The 21,644-nt window shown below is 44.1% G+C and overlaps 1 protein-coding gene across 1 annotated transcript in view; it reads right to left on the bottom strand.

Moving 5' to 3' along the window:
* Positions 1 to 21,644, bottom strand: part of FAM135B (family with sequence similarity 135 member B) — a 273,737-nt gene that overhangs the window by 20,491 nt on the left and 231,602 nt on the right. The window contains exons 9-12 of the mRNA XM_057532173.1: positions 19,541 to 19,590; positions 12,951 to 13,106; positions 11,920 to 11,993; positions 5,431 to 5,585 (exon numbers count right to left, since the gene is read on the bottom strand). Of these exons, the coding sequence (XP_057388156.1) occupies positions 5,431 to 5,585; positions 11,920 to 11,993; positions 12,951 to 13,106; positions 19,541 to 19,590 (435 nt within the window). The remainder of the gene's footprint in view (positions 1 to 5,430; positions 5,586 to 11,919; positions 11,994 to 12,950; positions 13,107 to 19,540; positions 19,591 to 21,644) is intronic.

The raw sequence follows: 21,644 nt of genomic DNA, 5'->3' as shown, positions 1-21,644 counted from the left end.
CTTCTTGGGTGGGCAGGTTCATAGTAACCAGTGGGCCTCACAGCCATAACTCAGAGTAGGCTTCTGATATGAAATGGACACATGGGGAAGACAGATTTCTGCTTTCTGATGGGAAACAATGCCAAGCTTGAGCTCCATAACCAGGGCAATTATCGTACACGGCACTCAGACCACAAGAGGCTCCCAGATCACTTTGGTCTTTATAGCAGGATGGAGGAGCGCCAAAGTGTGACCTTCTTTTTCTTACTTTTCTTGAGGGTAAACTATTATGTCTCTCATTCTCTCCCCTAGTCTCTTTTCTCTTCTATTTCATTCCCCTCCTCCCTTCCTCCTCCTCCTCCTTCTTTTCTTTATTTTCTTTCTCGCTCTCTCTCTCCCCCTCCCAATATGCATAATTGGGATAAGATAAGTGCCTGTAACACAGCTCTTTTGAGAAAGCTATATGATATATTATTCAATTTCCATATACACCAAACAAAAAAAAGGGGACTTGCCTTTTATTTTCTTTAAACAGTTTAAATCTTCCATGCAGTTTTAACGAAGTTAAATGAATATAATCATTATTAACATTATCATGGAGTAAACCATTGAGACACTTACTTAAAAACTGCATGGAGCTTTTAGATATCACCATCTCATCCTTTGAGTGAAATTTATGATTGGGTCAAGGATTAGAACAAAGGCTGTGAAGAATGAATCTCTTCCTTACCTGGACATGTTCTTTGCATCTTGAGACACTGAGCAAATTTCCCTTCCTCTGGGGAACTGTCTCACACCTTACAGCAAGTTAGACATTCTCTGTTGCAAATTCCTAGTGTCTCCTCTACACACATGTAGTGTAACACATCTACCACCATACCATGATCCATGTGGGCATGGCTTGTTCCCACTGGAGAGAAGAGTTTGTGTTTTATAAGCATCTATATCCCCAAGGCTAGCATCCTGGCTACTTCACAGCCAATGAATTGTGTTCATAAAATGAATTGAGAATAGATCAGAAATGCAGCAGAACAAAGACTATTACTCTCATCGACCATTTGTACTGGTGTGAAAAAACACAATTTCAATATTATTTAGTCCTACAAATGGTAGATTGACATATCCTATGTGCAAAGCCCTATACTGGGCCAAGGTTTAGAGAGAGGGAAAGTGGGGATCAGTTATAATAGTGAACCAGTCTTTGTCTTTATGGGATTTTCAAAATATTGGGAAACAAACATGGTACAGGACAGTTGGCTCTCCTACCAAAACATGTGGGTTGTATGCTGGAAAATATGAATTGAGCTTCTTCATAAAAGGAGACAGTGGGTCAACCTAAGTAGGGAGGATAGTGTGAGCAAAGGCCCAGGAGTCTGGGCGGCATAGTCTGGTCAGGTGTTGGTTGGATCCCACGCAGATGCAGCAAGAGTGAACAGAGGAAGTGGGGGAAGGGCATGAGGTTAGACAGGAAGAGAGAGCCCACAATATGGATGAACTTGAGGGCCTCGTAGGAGTAAGGAGTCTGGCTGGTCCTTATTTTACAAGTAACAGGTGGATTGGTGGGTTCTTGAAACAAAAAGGAGAGATTTATCATAGACAGTTAAGACAGGACATAGGAAGCCCAGTGAGGAAGTAGACTGTCAAAACAGTTATTTTAATTTCACTACTACAACTACGGGAAAAATGAGAGTAGCAAAGGATCTGATTCACAGAGGATGGATTTAGACTCAAATACTAATGGTATTAGTTGACATGCATTCATAAATTCCTTTGTGCCAGTATACAAAACTATCCACTGCTCCCAGTAGCCTATGGAGTAGAAACCACAACCCCTGTTGCCCAATTGCATACAGTTACTAGATGTTGGCAAAAAAAAATTCAAATCCAGGCAATCTGGCCAACTGTTAAGACCTTAGGAAAACAGCCAAATTGCCTTGGGACAGGAGAGCGAGGGGGTGGGTGAGAGAAGGGATTACAGATCATATAGACAGAATTTGCAAGTTCCTGGTACAGGTTAAGTATTCCAGCCACAGTACTATAGCAGACCATGAACAAACATTACAGTTTTAATATGAAAGTGAAATTCTTTTATTTCCCTTTTTCCACTACACTAAAAGAATGGAATACAAACCCAAAAACTTCATTGCAAATTATAAAAAATAAGGCCACCAAGTCCTTGAGGAATAAGAAAATAGTTCTTTATTCGCTAATACTTTGCTCCAGGATTAAAGAATCACCAAAGTAAAGTGTAAAAGAGCAAGAACCTCAAGAATAGCTTTGGGAAATAGACTCACAGACATAGAAAACAAACTTATGGTTACCAAAGGGGAGGAGGAGAGAGATAAATTAGGAGTTTGGGATTAAAATATACACACTACTATATATAAAATAGATAACCAACAAGGACCTACTGTATAGCACTGGGAACTATACTCAATATCTTGTAATAACCTATAATGGAAGAAAATGTAAAAAAAGACTATATATATTTACATAGATATGTGTATATATAACTGAATCACTTTGCTGTACACCTGAAACTAACACAACATTGTAAATCAACTATATTTCAATAAAATTTTCAAAAAAAAAGAATACCTTTGGGGTTTGAGCATGGATATAGGTGACTCTGTAAAGGTAGTTTTGGGGATGGGGATGGATCAGGTGAGAGGTGTGTGAGGGAAGCCTTGGGGAAGTATCCAGGCCTCTGAGAGCAACTGCCTTGGGGTTCTTCCAGGGAGATGTGACCATAAATGCTGGGGTCCTAGCCTCAGCCGAGTCCCATGTCCCAAGCACATAACAGAAGTTGCAAAGCGGACTTCCCTGGTGGCACAGTGGTTAAGAATCTGCCTGCCGGGGCTTCCCTGGTGGCGCAGTGGTTGAGAATCTGCCTGCTAATGCAGGGGACACGGGTTCGAGCCCTGGTCTGGGAGGATCCCACGTGCCGCGGAGCAGCTGGGCCCGTGAGCCACAATTGCTGAGCCTGCGCGTCTGGAGCCTGTGCCCCGCGACGGGAGGGGCCGCGATAGAGAAAGGCCCGCGCACCGCGATGAAGAGCGGTCCCCGCACCGCGATGAAGAGTGGCCCCCGCTTGCCGCAACTGGAGAAAGCCCTCGCACGAACCGAAGACCCAACACAGTCAAAAATAAATAAATAAATAAATAAATAAATAAATAAATAAATAAGAAAATCCTTTAAAAAAAAAAAAAAAAAAAAAAAAAAGAATCTGCCTGCCAATGCAGGGGACACGGGTTCGAGCCCTGGTCTGGGAAGATCCCACATGCCGCAGAGCAACTACTGAGCCCGTGCTCTAGAGCCCATGAGCCACAACTACTGAAGCCCGCACGCCTAGAGCCCGTGCTCTACAAGAGAAGCCACCGCAATGAGAAGCCCGCGCACCGCAACGAAGAGTAGCCCCTGCTCGCCACAACTAGACAAAGCCTACGTGCAGCAACAAAGACCCAACACAGCCAAAAATAAATAAAATAAATTCATTAAAAAAAAAAAAAAAAGAAGTTGCAAAGCAATTCTGGTCCTAAAATACTCTGTAGATGTGGACAATGCATGGCTTCCAGGGACCTGCGTGGGCAGATGGCCCTAGAAAGACCTCCCCTAACAATGCCTTGCCGCTGTGAAACTCTAGGGCAGTGATGTGATGGGCAGTAAAGAGGGTTGTCAGGGAGCCCCAGAAAGGCTGAGATTGACTTTCCAGCTAAAGCTGCAGGAGGGATGGGGCTCAGCTGAAATGAGGTTGATTCATAAAAAATAAAGATATGTGATAGTATAGCACATGTGAGCTGGAGGACTGAGATTTATACCCACGAGAGTACCTATTAATATGTATGTAAAAGAGAGACTGGAAGCTGATCTGAAGTCTAATAATGATAGTATTAGGGGGTCTGATAGTGGGTGATTATTTTAAATATCTTTACTCTAACTGTTCAAATTTTCTGTGGTTCAATCATATCACTACAATGAAGATCAACATATGTACATATGTACACACACAGTCTCAATCCAATGTTCTGAGCTTTTTTTTTTCTTTCAATATACGTATGTATTTTTTTTTTGAGATGGGTGCCAAATTTTATTTATTTATTTCTTTATTTTTTACTTTTATTGGAGTCTAGTTCATTTACAACATTGTGTTTCAGGCGTACAGCAAAGTGACTCAGTTATACATATACATATATCCACTGTTTTATTTTTTTGTTTAGATTCTTTTCCTATATAGGCCATCAGGGAGTATTGAGATTGTTTTGCGCAGCTGGTTGGCTGCCATCTCTGGAGCTCACACGCAGTCAAGCCGTCATACACAGCGTAGACACTAGATGTCAGGGTACAACAGAAAACCGGACAACATCCTTTGTTTGCAACGTTGCAGTCCTTGGAAGTCACCTAGACTTTTTAAAACATCCTACAAATCTAAGATTGCAGAAACTCTGAAATTTAAGTGGCCCCTCCTTTAATTATGGGTACCCCAATAGAATGGTTTAAAAAATATTTTTGCCAAGAGATAACAAGCAGACACGGGCTTTGGCATTGCAGTGAATTGGCTTTGAATGCTGGCTTTTACAAGCTGTGTCATCTTTGATTAATATTTACCCTCTTTGTGCCTCAGTTTTTCTCTGTTAAATAGGGCTTCTGAGGTTGTTTATAGGATTAAAGAGATAAAGCTCATAAAGCCTCCACCATAGGAGCTGGCATAGTTTGGTCCTTTAAGGGATCATGGGTCTCTTTCAGCTCTGTCATTTGTAAGAGCTTGCTGTGTTTCCATGAGCAGGGCTGTGCAGGGGACAGGGAACGGACATTGGCTCTACAGTTTGCACTAGGCTCTTTCCAGTTGATGGATCAGTTCATTAACAAACTCCGTGCAGCCCCAGCAAAACAGATTGCAATCTGCACACACGCACACACACACACAAACATGTTACCTCTTCCCCCTGAAGGGAGCTGTTCCTCCATTAATCCATATATTTATGTGCCCACTTTCTCAAATACTTTACCTGGCTCGTTCCATAAAGCAAGCACTGCATAGGAATGTCAACCAAATGCCATTTAGGTTCAACCAGAAATGAATTTATATTTGAATTGTACATTTGAGATAAGAAAAGATCTCCGTCTGACTCTCAGGGGACTCTGGTGAGGGGGAGAATTTGGCTCCAATTTTACAGGTGAAAACACTGAAGCACTAAATACAATTCCACCCCAGGAGTCCAAAAGGGAGTCTTTACTATAAGTGTCCTTTGCTTCCATTGCTTTGTCCATTCATGGCAACAAAGTCATTTCCAATCACAAGCTTAACCTTAGTTCTTGCTTCTCCTCTAGGAACTGACAAATACTTCATTGATTTGTTCCCGTGGCTGCTGGGATGTAAACAGAGCAACTGATGGGAACCCAGTGGTAAGCCCTACTCTTGAGGTTTCCAAAGCAAAAAAGGAGAAGACACACCTGTGGCCGGGCGGTCCACATATCTGTCCTCGAAGATAACGGGCAGAGTGCTGCAGTCACCGTCAATGTCCAGACACTCTGCGGGCAGCGGGGGCATGGCGGTGAGGTACTCTGAATTCCGGACATCCAGAGACAGCTGGCTGTGGGTCTGGATCCTGGGGAACATGGACCCGATGAGCATCCAAGGAAGATTTAAAGGTTTTAAACTTACTGCTCCATCCCCCTTATCCCAAGACAGCATTCAGAAAATGTTCAGTAGACTCTAACAATTGCCATCGGTCTGTCTACCCTCCCTTTCTTCCCGGCTACCTACCCAGCCCCCAAAGCCCTAGTCTGCTTTGAATCAGAACTGTTCTGGGTGCTGATCAGGACATGCATTGTGTGATTAGGCAAAACACCAGGGCATTTATCACATACCAATTAGTAGAATGTAATAAATACCATTCTAGTGGAATGTATGCTGAGTTTCTAAATGGCTAGGAATCGTAAATTAGTGTTTTCGAGGAAACACTTAAATCTATATATACTTTACTCCTATTTCTCTAACTACCTATAGCACTTAGGATCTGAATCATATTTTGTGGCATTTGAATTCAGAACCATCTAAAATTGCTTTTTTATTGCTTACTGTGTGGACAACAGGATCCTTGATTAGAGTATAAATTCCCCTAGTTCAGGAGCCATATCTTTTGTTTCCTGCATACAGGATTTTTAAATGCCCCTTATTCCTCCTCCATGACCCAGATATCACTCCACGAGTAGGGATGTGATTCCAGAATTTGAAATAAACAGTATTCCTAATTTGAAGGCTGGGCTGGTGGAAAACGTTTACTCCCTTCTCCTCAAGTCCCTGCAAAATGGCAAGAGTTTATTTTTCTCCCATGAAGGGAAAATTATTAACAATCCATCATTTTTCTCCATGCCAGCTCAATCACTCTTGCCCAAGCAAAGACGACGCTCTTATCGGTTGGTGAGTTTGGGAGAAGAATTGAGCACACATAGCTACTTTCTGTCTGTCTGTCTTTCTGTCTCTTTGTCCAACTGCAGATGTTTTTAGAGCAGCCTGACTCTGGAAGTCCCCAGCTCACTCTCCAGCCCTTTAGATTATCTGCCCACAGAGAACAGTTCTGTAGCTGTGGAACGTTGCACAGGCCAGGGCAACTTCTGTAATCCAGCATCCTCAGTAAGAAATATGATGAAGATGGACATATATGCACATATGCTATTTTATATATGTATATTTAACATAAATATTAAATGTGTATATTTCATTTGCCTCTTATTTCTCAATTAGATTTTAACCTATGAAAGAAAAAGAGAAGCAATTTATTCTCTCCCTCAAAGCCATGAAGGCCGTTGCAAATTCATCATTCTTTGGACCTCTGTCTGAATATTTAAATGGAATTTTGTTGCAATCAGTTATGCACTTCTCAGCTATCATCAATTTTTGGTCCAGTTTTCAGCTTATTAACAAAGTATATTGATTGAACACCAGTGTGCATAGGATGGTGTGCACAGGGTAGGGAGTAAACCTAGAGGATTGAAACTTGATTCTGGACCTAAAGAACTTATAGAGTCATGAATAAATTAGGTGGTTAATCAGGTAATTATAATACAACAGGATAGGTGCTGGAGAGTCAGAACTAAGTTATTTTAGGCAGGGAGTTCTCTCCTGCTGGAATGTAGTATACAGACATTGTGAATGTGACCACATGCCTCAAACAATGCTTCTCACGTGTTAACAAATAACTAAAAATTCCAGAGCATGTACGCTATGAGCTACCACCTCACACCTGTTAGGATGGCTATTATTGGAACAAACAAGTGTTGGTGAGTATGTGGAGAAGTTGAAACCCTGGTGCCCTGTTGAGGGGAAGGCAAAATGGTGCAGCTGCCATAGAAAACAGTATGGAAATTCCTCAAAAACTTCAAAATAGAGATACCAGATGAGCTGGCAATCCCACTTCTGAGTATTTATCCCAAATAATTGAAATCAGTATATTTGAAAGATATTAGCACTCCTATGCACATAATAGCACTATTCGTAACAGCCAAGATATGAAAACAAGCTCATTGCCCATGGACAGATGAATGGATAGAGAAAATGTGGGACAATGGAATATTATTCAGCCTTAAAAAAGGAGAATCTGCAATATGTGACAACAGGGATGGACTTTGAGGACATTATGCTAAGTGAAATAAGCCAGTCACAGAGGGACAAACACTGCATGATTCCGCTATACATGAGGTATCTAAACTAGTCAGAGTCATAGAATCAAAGAGGGGAGGGGTGGTTGCCAGGGGTTGGGAGAGGGGAAAATGGAGAATTGCTCATCACGGGGCATAAAGTTTCAATGAAGTAAGATGAAGAAGTTCTAGAGATCTGCTGTGTAGAGCATATAGGGCCTTGTTCATTTCATTTTTATTTCAAGGTCAGGTTTATCCTGACTCCCAGAGTACAGCCCAACAGCATACAGATACTTCTATTTACAGGTCAAAAAATCTACATTCTATTTTTCTGGTGTATTCTTTAGGATAATGGTTCAACGCTATATAGAGTAGCCATAGCAGGGGGGCTAGGAGTGTGGGATCTGGACTTTGACAGATCCATGGTTGCATCACTTGCTTGCTGTGTGGTCTAAGTTACTTAACCTCTCTGAGCCCAGGTTTCTCCAGTTTCTTCTGTAAAGTGGGGATAATAACAGCTCCTTGCTCAGGGGCTTAGTGTGAACATTAAATGAGCCACTGCATATTTAGCCACTGCTAAATACTAAAGTATTTGGCACAGCTTCTTACCAGAAGCTTCTCAATAGACTTATTAGCAGCAGGAAGGCAGGTGAAGTGACTGTTGTGCTCAACTCTATATACATAGCAGCTTGTAGAATAAATGATTTTTAAAAAGGAGACGGTGTTACAATTATTACTACAGAAATCATAAAAGAGTGACATCTCAATGACCCTTTTACAGAAATTAAGTCATCAGTATAGGTCTTCATACACATCAACATTTTCACATTCATGCATTCAATAAACTTTCTTTGAACACTTCCCTACTGTGTGAAAGGCACTGGCTGGCATTGGTAAAAACAGAAAGAGGAACAATAAAACACACCCTTGCTACTAACCAGTTCTAAATCATTTTCAAACACTTTTTAATCAGTGCAACCCATGGCAAGAAATGGTCTTCATTCTACACGGCCATAGAGTACAATCACGCACACTCCCAGAAACACACACGCTGAAACGAAAGTTTCAGAAACACTTCTTACTACTACTACCTATCTTACCTTACCCTATCCTATCCTATCCTATGTCATTTTAAAAAGTCCGTTGTAAATCCACTATGATCTCACCGTTCACTAAGTGACTGTGACCTATCATTTGAGAAACACGCTCTAGTGTGTGCTGGAACAAGAAGGGTCTTGACAGCGAAGTTTCTCTTGTCCATCCTGATGTGGGAGGATGGTCCTGTCCCCTATGCAAACAGCATGAGCTCCCTGCAGCTGCACCCTCCCCTCCAGTCTGACCACCAGATGAGCACACCCGTGTCCATGCACAGTCGCCAGCAATGCAGAGCATCTCTTCACTCTCTCCATCTACGGTTTAGTTCTGTTCACAGCCCTTATTAGGACCTGTCCTCCAGTAATTTTCTCAGTCTGAAATAAAATTTCCCTCTTGATTCTATAGTTCTTATTTTAATGACCTAATTAAACAGTTACCTCTTTCTAAATAGCATCATTGCTATTCTAGTGTATGCTTTCTACTGTAGGTTAATATCTACTATTAATTGAATGGTAGCACATTTCTCTAATCTCTGAAGTTGCACTATGGGGCAAATGTTATAATCTCCTAGGTATCTGCAGGGCTCAATCCCTCCCCCTGCCTTAGAGCTCCATTTAAGTGTCTCCTTAGGAAGCCTGTCTCTGACAGCTCTACGAAATAGCACGCTTTGTGCCTGTCATGCTGATTTTTTTCTCCATAGCACTTATTATGTTTGCCATATCATATTTATTTATGTATATATTCATATATTTATATTTATGTATATATTTATTTGTGTATATTTATTTATGCATATGCTTTCCATTACTAAAATATGAGCTCCATGACATAGGGAGTACGTCTGTTTTGTTCACCGCTGGGTATCCAATACCCCAAATAGTATCTGACACACAACCAACACTAGATAGATACTTGTTGAATAAAGGAATCTCCCTTTTACATCTAAGCACAAGCTAAGCAGTAACTAGTTTGATGTCACAAGCAGTATAAGTTACAGGATCAAGATTTCGAAACAGGTATATGAGATTTGAAATCCAAGGTCTCACCACCATAGTCACATGCCAGGTTTTTAAGGCGTTCGTTATAATTACCATACCACAAAGTCTGAATTCTTCATGCTGGTCCTCCCTGGTCCTACCTCCCTGTCTCCTACTTGCTCACTCCAATCTAGCTACACTTGCTTCTTGATGCTTCCAAACACTTTGTGTTCCCATACAAGGAAGGACCTTTGCACCAACTATTCCCTCTGACTAAAGAGTCTTCTCCCATATCAGGGTATGGCTTGCTAAAACCCCAGTCTCTGCCCATATGCCACATCTTCAGAAAGACTTCCTTTTGTCTCTTTGGCTAAAACATTCCTTCTCCCACACCCAGTGTTGTGTTGGAGCCAGTTCATATTGGCTTGCAAGAGCCAGCTGTATACATCTCTTCCTGAATCCACATTCAGTGATAACATAGCCCTAGCCTGAAATTGACCATGGTGGGAGCATCGACACATGGAAATTGGCAAACACTACAGACTGGAGTTTGTTTGTTTGTTTTTGCTTTCCCGAGAGCTAGTTGTGAAACATTTATGAGGACACTGGCCACACCTCTTCTCATAATTTTCTATGTCCTCACCTTGATGTGTTTTTCTTTACTGATCACTCTCTGAAGTGATATCATGTACTTCTTGCCTGTCTCTCCACTAGAATGAGTGACCCATGGGGAGAACATCTTTATTCTGTTCCCTGCTGCATCCGCAGTGTCTATGTGAACAGCAAACATTTGTGTAAGTCATCAGGCATCGCCTAACTCTTTCCGAGCAGAGTCTGCAGCTGCCCCAGGTCGGGTCCTGCGCGTGATGCTCTCATGTGATCCTCACAACCATTATCCCACCCATTTTAAGGAAACGAAGACTAGGTGAGCTTCAGGGAAAAAACAAACAAACAGAAAATCAACTCTCTCAAGGATCTGCTGCGCGTAGAGGAGCAGGATTTTGAACCCAGGTCTCCCGAATACCATATCATCCGTACTTTGTACAAGTGGTTGTCATTCCAACAAAACTCTTCCAGGACACTAGTTGCCTATGCGTCTGTCACCTCCTTGTGTGTTCACACTCCTTGGGAATGCAGCCAGGGCCTGGCAGTCTGAGGTCTACCTATTGTTGTGGTGATTTGGAATTAGCTTTCCTGCAGTAGTCTTGAATTGCAGTGCTTTGCTCCGTGGTCCTCAAAGTGATGCTTGTATTTGCCAAATTACCTCTCCCAATTTTCATTTTAAAAAATACAGTTGGTTCTAGCAGGGGGCTGGACTGAATGAGTGCATGAGTGAGTGACTCTAGATATTTCTAGAAAAGCCATTTTAACATGAGATGTGTTTTCCTTGGTGCCCCTCTCAATTTCAGAATCCATGAGGCAAACTTAAACATTGCTGTAACTTTGCAAATAGAATTAAGTGTGGGGAGAAAATAAGGTTATAAAGATGAGGGTGAAAAGATCTTCGGGTCTGTCCTAAGTGATGGATGGATTTCAAGTGTTTCTCCTGCTGGATTTACTATAGCATCTCAAACATTATTCCATCCACATTTATTTTGGAGGCAAACGTACTATTCAGAAACCAAAAGAAATGCTTGGACTTGTGTAGCCAAGGCCAGACATCTTGGAGGAAGCACTGATGGTGCCCACAAGAGAAATCTACAATGAGAGACAATGACCTCACCTTTTGTCAACGCTTCGACTTTTCTGAATGTTTTTAAAATTTTTCCAGAGGAAGTCAAACTTAGATATTCAGCTGTCCTCCTAATTAGGTAGTTCAGCCTTAATTCTTATGCTAAAATGCATTTCATAGCTGCTGCAAAGTCTCAGGTGAATTTTTTTTTTTTTTCTGACATAGCTTGTGCCCACACCACCTGCTTCTAATTCATTTTGCAAAGAGGACTCAGCACAGATGTCTTCAGGGACCTAGGAAGCCTTGATTCTGGCTACAGAACCATAAGGATACTCAACAACAACAAAAAACTTCGGCTATTGATCTTCTCTGCCACCTGCCAGCTCCTGCCTCTGCAATTTGTCTGACTCTTTTGCCTTCAGAGAAATTGCACCTGAATGTGCAGAGGTGGGCAGACTTCTCTCCTTCACGATTGGAGATGAAGGGAAGAAATAACTTTGAACAAGAATGTCCTTGGCGCTTAGGGTTCACGATGTGGGCATGCAACTGGTTACTTACAGATTTTCCTGAAAGGTCAGCACTGCAAGTTTTTGGTGCTCCATATAAAAGAAGGCCTCGGAAAACCTTCGGACCTGAGGAATAAAACAGTATAAACAATGTAACTCATTGGGTGGGTTTGGCCTTCACTTTTTTTTTTTTTTTAACTATTTATTTATTTACTTTTGGCCGCACCATGAGCATGAGGGATCTTAGTTCCCGACCAGGGATCGAACCCATGCCGCCTACAGTGGAAGCGCAGAATCTTAACCACTGGACCACCAGGGAAGTCCCTAGCCTTGACTTTTTAAAAAGAAATTAAGGCTCAACGAGGGAAGTAACATATATTAATATCAGGGAGAGCTTAGCCCACAACCCAGAGGTTCTGAAACACTAGTATTTCTACCCACCCCCAGCTGCCCTCTCTACTTCTGGTTCTTAGCACAAACCTGATTTATGGACACAGTTGAATGCATGTTTATGAATCTGCTCTTGGCTTGCGTTCTGTCGTTTTTACATTTAGGTCTTATTTCTTCTACTAGAATATGAGACCCTTGAAAACACAGGCCATAAATAAACACAGATGAAATAGAATGTGCAAAGCCAGTCATGCAAGTGTGTCCGCTAAGCACTTTGTAGACTTAGCTATTTGGTCCTCTTGCTGGAAATGAGAAGACCAACATCTTTTATTATGCATTAGTACCCACCACTGTGCACTCAAGCTGGTGGCAAAAAAATGAGCTAGGAACAATGGAGTAGATGTGAAGACACTTCTTTGAAACACTATCAAAGCACTTCGTCATATCCCTGAGATTGGCTTGCTATCACTTGGTAGCCAAGGAAGGTATTTTTTGAATAGTAGAGCAAAGATTTGAAAGCCAAAAGAAGTTCATAAAGTTTCACTGCAAGTTCATCGTGGAGCAGTGCTAGCACTTGGGTCTACAGAAGTCAATCCCGACTTTTATTCTCTGCCCAATGAGCCAACTGCTGTAAAGCTTGCTTGAGAGATCACTGGTGCATGATTACAGAATTTATACCATTTAACCCCTTACCCGCAAGGTGTGATGCTCCTGGGTGAGATAAGCGGTCACTTGGGAGTGTAATGTCACCGTGTCCAGGAACTGGGTCCACAGAGCCATCAGGTGGGAGGCCAGCTGGGCAAGATCCTTACTTATCTGCTCAGCTATCTTCTCTGGATTATTCAACATCTGGGGAGGCAAAAGCGTGGCAGTAAAGGACCTCCGCTCCACGAAGCTACTGCCGTCTTCCTCCTGAAGTCTTTACTGGCTTCTCTGCTTTTAACGAATCCCTCTCCTTTCTCTGGACTCTCCTCTGTATCCTATTACGTTCTGAACTCAGTACTCGACAATCATGATACCTTCCACTTATTAATATCTACTAGTTGGCAGGTAGAACACTAGGTGTTTTTATATGCCCTTTCCTATTTAATCCCCACAATGAACCTTTGGTAGAGTTATTGTAGCCATCATTTTATACAAAAATAAAATGAGAGAGGATTAAATAGCACACCCAAGGTCACACAAAGCTGAGATTCAACTGGAGACCATCTCACCACAAAGCCATGGCACTACGCTGCCTTTACAGAGTAGGCGTCGTAAAACATCTCCCGAGAAACAATGAAGTCTTTATAACCTCACGGCATCTAACTTGCTAGGTGATTTCCACATGGCCGTGCTCAATAGACCCGCCACCATCTTCCCCCCATCACTCCAAATTTCTTAAGGAGGATCCCAGGTTGTCTTAACGAAAGTTTGAAGGACCCAGCCTACAGAGGTCCGGAGCCCTTGGGGGAACTTTTGGCTAGCTTCAGTTTAGAACTACGAGAGCCGTCTGCCTCTCTCGTAGGGGGTAACTTTCATTGTGGAGAGGTGAGAAGAGAGATCACATCTCTGAGGACAGCCAGAGAACCAGTGGTCCAAGCCTAACACTGAATTCTACGCTTCATCACTTACCCACCAAGAATTTAATGTGCATCTCCCATATCCCAGGCACATGTTTAGAATACATGGGGGCACAAAGATGAATTAGAGAGCGTCTCTTGGGACTTCCTTGGCGGTCCAATGGTTAAGACTCCGCACTCCCAATGCAGGGGGCCCGGGTTCAATCCCTGGTCGGGGAACTAAGATCCTGCATGCCGCGAGGCGTGGCAAATAAATAAATAAAGTGAAGTTCAGTAAAGGTGTTTTGACAAAAAGAGTGTCTCTGCCTGCAGAGAGCCTCATTCACCAGAGGAGATAGGAAGGTGGGTTAACCATGAGGAGTATAGCCAATATTTTATAACTTTAAATTTAGTATAATCTGTAAAAATATCAAATACTATGTTGTATACCTGAAACTAATATATTGTAAATCAACTGTATTTCAATAAAAATAGGTTTATACCATCCCTATCCTTAACATGCTTAAAAAGTCAACTTAAGAACACTGAAAAAAATAGAGAGTGGTGGGCATGTGTCTGTCTTGGAAGACACAGCAGGACACATAACCACTGCTGCTTCAAACCCATCTCTGAGCTCCTTCTTTGCCATGTGCCTCAGTTTCTTCATCTGCAAAATGAGTGTGCAAAGCAAATAACCCTTTATTGGGTGTAACAATGTATGAGGAGACTAAGTTCAAAGCCTCACTTGAAACGTTGAAAGTTCCCTTCACTCTTCTTGGACTAAAGGCTGATGCTAGTATAAGGCATCCTGGGTGGAGCGAAGCATCTGAGAGTAAGAAAAACAGAGAAGAAGGAATTTGACACTCTGTAGGGCTCTTTAATTGTTGGGTATTGCAGCTTTGTAATTAATGACTAGCTTCCGGGTCCAAGGCATCATTCACCTGTAGTGTCTCTAAGCTGCTTCTTCCAAGAGGAAAGATCAGTCTTTGGTGATAACACAAGCTACAAAACTCCAAAACAAGAGAATGGCCCTAACTGTCTTCTGATGGAAGCAGTGTTTCCATCACTGGCTCTGTTGGGAGACAGGGACCAAACAGGGAACGTGCACTCTTGGTTCAGTCCCATAATCCATGGCCCAAAGTGTTAAGAGGCAGAAAAGGAAGGATTGGGTTGGGGAGAGTAGGGGATGTGATTGGCCACTGGAAAACCTCTAGGCTGGAGAGTAAGGCTTTTAGATGGTCTCTTAGTGGCTTATCTTTAAATTCTCCAACACGTTACCCTCACTAATGGGCGCCAAGCTCCTGCATCATCACCGGACACCTTTCTGCCCCTGACAACGTTCCCGGCCTTCCCCCTGGCTACCTTCCCTCTGGCCCAGTGCTGCCCATGGCTCCAGCCACACCAACCTGAACACACATTTCTTTCCAAGCACCAGGGCCTTGATTGGGCTGCATGTTCTCCTTGGAATGCCTACTCCCTCTTCCAATCTCCTTTCTCCCTCTCTTCACCACTCTGGACTTGTCTGTTCTCCACCAGGTAACTGTTTCAGAAGCCAGTGCAGTCCTCCTTGTTCCTGATGGTTCTCTCAAAACTTCTACCGTGTTCCACGTGTAAGCCTAGCCTCCCTCTCCTTGCAGTCTACTTGACCTTGCACAGACTACTCTCATGGCACTGCTCGCCATATGTTGCTTTGGTGCCCTCCTTTGCCTGCACCCCGAGCTTTAGCCTTCTCAATATTCTCGGTACCTACACCGTGGCTGATGGATGATGGAAACTCGGTAACTCTTTACTGAGTCAGCTGGTGACTTTGCATCGGTGAGAGGCACCCGTGCCTTAGGAACTGGACTTCCTTTACTGGCCTTCTCGCCCTGACACCCACGGCTCTGCCTTAGGAACTGGACTTCCTTTACTGGCCTTCTCGCCCTGACACCCACGGCTCTGCCTTAGGAACTGGACTTCCTTTACTGGCCTTCTCGCCCTGACACCCACAGCTCTGCCTTAGGAACTGGACTTCCTTTACTGGCCTTCTCGCCCTGACACCCACGGCTCTCCCCACCATCCACTCCAGCAATACTGGCAAACACAGCATGAATTCTGAGCTCAGCCCCCAGAGAGGAAAGGAAAAGCCATTCATTAAATGTGTCTTTGGGAGCATTACTTTCTTCCCCGAGCTGATTACAGCAATGGTTCCAGATAAGATTAAGGAAGCTTCTAATTAAGCCACAAGAGGACTTTCCTGCTCTGACAGAGGCCTGGGCCTGTGCAGTTACAGACGATGGGTGTGGAAGGGTCTCTCTGGCAAGAAAAAGAGAAGTCCTTCACGCTGACAAGGAGGCAGTCTGGACCCAGTGCCATTTCAGGTGAAGCTCCTGAAAAATATACAGCCACCCCTGCCGTGCTTTTCATCTGGGTCTAGCCACGCTCCTTTGCTCATTTACTCACCACCTCCGCCCCTTGCTCTGCTTACTGAAGTCTGAGCTTGGAGTATGCCGAGCTCTGGGAAGCCAAAGATAAATATGTCCAGTCCTGGAAGGGGCACATGGTCCAGTTACAGCTATTTATTCCGATAGTCAGACCTACAAAGTACTATGAAAGAGATAGGTCCTGAGTGCTGTGAAAGGGTCATGGAAGGCTTCCCGGAGGAGGTGATGCCTGCATTGCGTCTTCAAGGTAAGCAGATGTCAGGTGGAGGAAAGCCTGCTTTATACGCCCTGAGCTGGCCGCGTTCTCTCACCATGGGCCTTAGTCCTGGCTGCACACTGAATCACTGGAGACCATAAAGCGTTTGGGTCAATCTCTGAGGGCAGGACCCAGACACCAGGATTTTTCCATTGCTGTCTGGTAGACATTCAGCATGATTTGAACCTGTTTGCTGTACCAAAGCACGAGGCTGAGTTTCATTAGAACCTTTCCACCCGTTACGGAGAGCACAAGCCATCCCTTTTCTAATCAGGCTGCACAGCGGAAATCCTGATCGTGGGCTCCAATCACCTTTCCAGCCCAGACCCCCGCAACTGGCTTCAAAGGCTCTCTCTGCAGCCGTGCTGGGCCCCGAGCGCCCATGGTGCTTCCGTCAGGTCGAGTCTCGCCCTGGCTTTGCGTGGTTGTTCCCTCCCCGCCTCACTCCTAATGTCACCTAGAGCCTCCGGTGCTCACACAGGTCCCTCATCTTACACTTCCTGGTCCAGCACTGATGCTACTGACAGCTCCCGCCTCATGCGTGAACTAATCTGTTTCACCCTAGGCTGTTAGTCCTGGGGAGCTCTCTGCCATCTTTGTCTTTGTCGTATTCCCAACAAATAGTAGAGTAGCTGACACATCGTAGGTGCTTAAGAAATGTGTATAGGATTCACAGAGAGTAAAGGTGCAGATGAACTACTCCATGACTGTAGAGCTCTGTTTTCAAATTGTCTTAAATCGCCTGAAACAGCTTCCACTGTCCAATCCATCCTTGAGATGGATGCTTTTGTGACCATGTGCTTGGTTGACCACTAGGTGGCGATGTCCTGCCTCGAAACGTTCTGTGGGCTGTGAATGTGTCTTTTGCGGGGGTGGGGGGCGCGGGCAGGGAGGAAGCTTTGTTTCTCTCACTCCCAGCACCAGGCCAGCCCTTTAGCAAACCACAGACCAGGCTGTGCTCCTCCCCGACTCCCCCTTTCCCTCCGTGTCACCCAGCTGCATCCCTGTAGCAGTCAGCTAATTTGGTTGCTCTGTACCAAATAAAGCCTGAGGCAACACTGTCACTCAAAACCAGGGGCCTTTTTCCTGCAGTTTGGGGGCCCGGTACCAAAGGAAGCAGGCAACCCGCTGGGTTTTCATGAAATATATCTAAGAACTCATTGGCAGCCTGAGCTGTGGCCTGAACCACTGCAAGGACCAGATGCGTCAATATTGCAGTGGCTCGCGGATGGCCTTGGGTTCTGCCCCACGCCCACCCCTTAGTGGTTCAGGGACCACGATGCTCCTCTGTGTCCACTTGTGGCAAAACGCATGGGGACATATCCACGTCTCCCCCTGCACTCGCAGGCTGCGGTGGGGGAACCCCTGGTGCATTTGTACGTTTCAGGGGTACAGCATAATGAATGATACATGTACATACTGCGACATGACGGCCACAATAAGGTTACTTAATACACCTATCACCTCACATAGTTACAATTTTCTTTTTCTTGTGATGAGAACTTTTAGGATCTACTCTCCTGGTAAATTTAAAATATATAATACAGTATTGTTAACTATCAATCACTACAGTATTGTTACTAATCACCATGCTGTATCCCCAGAACTTACTTATAACTGGAGGCTTATACCTTTTGACCACCTTCACCCATTTCCCTCACCTCCCCCCACCCCCCCGGCAACCACCAATATGGTCTCTGTTTCTATGAGCTTTTTTTTTTTAGATTCCACATATAAGTGAGATAATACAGTATTTGTCTTTCTCTGAATGACTTATTTCACTTAGCATCATGCCCCCAAGGTTCATCCATGTTGTCACAAATGGCAAGATGCCCTTCTTTTTGATGGCTTATACTATTCCACTGCGTACAGACACACTGCATTTTCTTTACACATTGGGGTGGACACTCAGGTTTTTCCCATGTCTTGGCTATTGTATATAATGCTACAATGGACATGGGGGTGCAGATACCTCTTCGAGATAGTGATTTCATTTCTTTCAAATAAATACCCAGAACTGGGATTGCTAGAGCGTATGGTAGTTCTATTTTTAATTTTTTGAGGAGCCTCCATACTGTTCTCCATAGTGGCTGCACGGATTTTCATTCCCACCAACAGTGCACGAGGGTTCCCTTTTCTCCACACCCTCGCCAGCACTTACCCCTTGTCATTTGATGAGAGCTATTCTAACAGGTGTGAGATGCTATCTCATTGTGGTTTTGATTCATCTGGGGAACTTTTAATGAAAATGCAAATCCCTGAGCTCTACTCCCATCTACTCTGTTTCAACCAGTTTAGATGGGACCCAGGCCAGGGTGCGTCTAAAGTCCAAATGTGTTTCTACTGAGAGGCCAGGGAGGAGAAACACTGGTTTAAAAGATAGAAACGTCAGATTGCAAGGAGACAGTCTCAGGAGTCCTGCTCTGAGCATCGATTAGCTGTGTCACCGACCCTGAGCTACACACTCCTTTCCATCTCATCTGGCTCTCGTTACATGAGGATAGCAGTGCTCGCCCAGACCATCCAACGCGATGGGATGTGAAAGCGTTCCAGAGATTGTAAGTAACAGAACAGCATGCATTGGCCAAGTACTCATTAAGCACATACTCTTAATACGTGATTGATGAACTTTTGGCAAATGCAAAGCACTGTTTTCAAAATCATCATCTTCATGGAAGCTGGCCTCCTGCCATGTGTGAGCCATCTGAGCACAGGTGCACTGTTTCTGTCACCCTCCGTGAGAAGCATGTAGCCCGTAGTCAATAAACGTTTGTTAGATGCGTGGGTAATAGACAAATAAAAAGTGTGAATGTCAGGGAACCCAAGACCTGTTAACCTGTTTGGTGTTTTTCAAAACATCTAGCACATGGCCAGGCACACAACAGGTGTCTAAGAGACACAATGATTTAGGGCAGTGGATGGAACAGTATTTCTTCAGTTTAAGGTCTAACGTGAGGTAACCAGTCGTGTCTTTTCATCTCTGATTTCTACACCAAGCAAGCAACTACGTTTGTCCCACATAACTACTGCCATTCAGAACTAAGGAGTCAGTTTCCTAATTACCTGTAGCTCTGAGCACAGCTGAGAGAGTGTTTCTTCAACAGCAAGTGACTCTAGGAAAGAAAAAAAAACCCACACAATTAAAGGAACACACACTGAACTGCAGAATTTGTTAACGGAATGAACGGAGCACAGATTTCAAGTCGGCACTGAAGTCACAGAAAAAAATACAGCTTCTGTGGACCTTCCTTATCTATTCTGTCTAAAGGGTCCTGCTTATAAAGAGGGTGATTTGGAGCCATGTGGCTTCACACTAGATAAAGGTCAACATTGTTCCATGGATGCACTTCTGAGAAACAGAAGAGCCCCATGTTCACCTTGTGTGGTCCAAAGCGATTCCACATTCTGTTGTGCTTTTGCGGGTATGCACATGCAGGCACGCACACGTACACACACGTCTGTGTGACGCATCTAGGACCTGGATCTGTATCTCCTTCGTACAGGTGGATGTTCAGAAGTCCAGGGAAGGGGGTAGCAGAGCTAAGACTACTGCTCAGCGCCACCAACTCATCACAGTCTTCCACACTGGCCACAGAGAAGCCCGCAACCCCACCGTCTTACAGCTGGAACTGGGTGGACTCTGGCCACTTGTGGTTTCACGGTCGCAGCTTTGCCTGTGTTTGAACTTTCCCCTAGTTCCATGAGGCTGTGGTCAGACCTTGCACGTGGCCGACGCGTGGGTTTTAATTAAAGCATCGTTGCCAAGGTGAGTGCAAGCAAACCTTCAGTTCCTTGCGGTCCTCACGGATGAGCACATGCTGCCCGCCCAACAGCTGTCCTCAGCTCTGTGAGCCCCACGAGGCATAGTGCACTTTTATCACTGATCATGGCTGTGCGCTTGGGGTCTGGCACAATGCCTGGTACACAGTAAACATTCAATAAAAATAGGGTGAGTGAGTGAATGAACAAATAAATTCAGTTCCTTTGGGTTTAAAAAAAAAAAAAGTTGAAGCAAGAAGCCAACTGCTAAGACACTGGCTTCATTCTCCCCCTGAGCTAAACTGGCTCTGAACGGTGTGGGTCTCCTTTGAGTGCATTTGACCTGAAAAATTTCAATCCAAGATCACGTGCTTCAAAGGGGGCATTAGAGCTGGCAAAGCCAGATGGTAAGGTGGCACCAGAAGTCAACGCAACAACGTTACCCTTACTCCTTCATCCTGCGCGCCAAGCACTGTGTGTGAGGGATCTGCGGGGCTTCTGTCCTCAAAGACCCCCAGTCTAGCGGGGAAGAGAAACATGCAAATAAATGATTGTTGTGTGGTGTGTTCAGTGTAATAACGGATAATGCACAAGGCCATCAATACTGCCAGAGCATGATTATCTCCACAGGGAAGGTCTCAGGGTGCAGGGAGAGAAGTTGAGGTTCCTTCCCAGCAGGATTGTTATTACCCTTGAATACCAGGCTAAGGATCTGGCTTCTGCTCTAGGGGCAAAGGGCCTCATTGGAAGACTTTGAGCAAAACCACAACCCACCACCTGCTGTAAATGAGTGTGACCTGATATAAAGACTCTGCCCCCGGGCATCCCTGAAGAATCTCTGTGCTCCTGTCTTGTCGTGTCACACATTGTGACCCTGAGCAGTCACTTCACCTCTCTGAGCTTCAGTTCCACCATCTGTCAATCAAGGGGGATGAGGCCCAATGATCATGATGTCTGACGATGGACAAGAAGTAATTCATCCCCAGAAAACCAAAACCAAATATGGTGACTACTGAGAGCTTGCTAATATCATCCAGATGAAATATGTAGAAATACCGACATATATATATGTAGGATTGTTTTACACTCTTGTAAGTGGCAGTACAGTAACTACAGCCTAATTAAGAAAAAGGCTGTAAACAGGCATTTTCCCTTAGAAAGGAACTCCACATTATGTACCCATATTATGTACCCATAGCACCAGGTGGGTAGTAGGTGTTTAATAAATGCTTCGTGGATGAATGAATGAGTAAATGAACGTGACTCGAGGTGCTTGCGTCCCTTCTCCCTGCATTGGCATGTCCAAGGTTTTCTCCGGCTAGAATGATGTCAAATACAAAAAAAAAAAAAAAAAATCTGAAACGGTGCTTGCTACTGTGACATTTACAAAAGCACACTGACTTTTCTC

The sequence above is a fragment of the Balaenoptera acutorostrata genome, chromosome 17 (genome assembly GCF_949987535.1).
Source record: "Balaenoptera acutorostrata chromosome 17, mBalAcu1.1, whole genome shotgun sequence".
Taxonomy (NCBI): Eukaryota; Metazoa; Chordata; class Mammalia; order Artiodactyla; family Balaenopteridae; genus Balaenoptera; species Balaenoptera acutorostrata.
The sequence above is the reverse complement of the archived record's forward strand: the minus strand, read 5'-3'. Positions and strand labels throughout refer to the sequence as shown.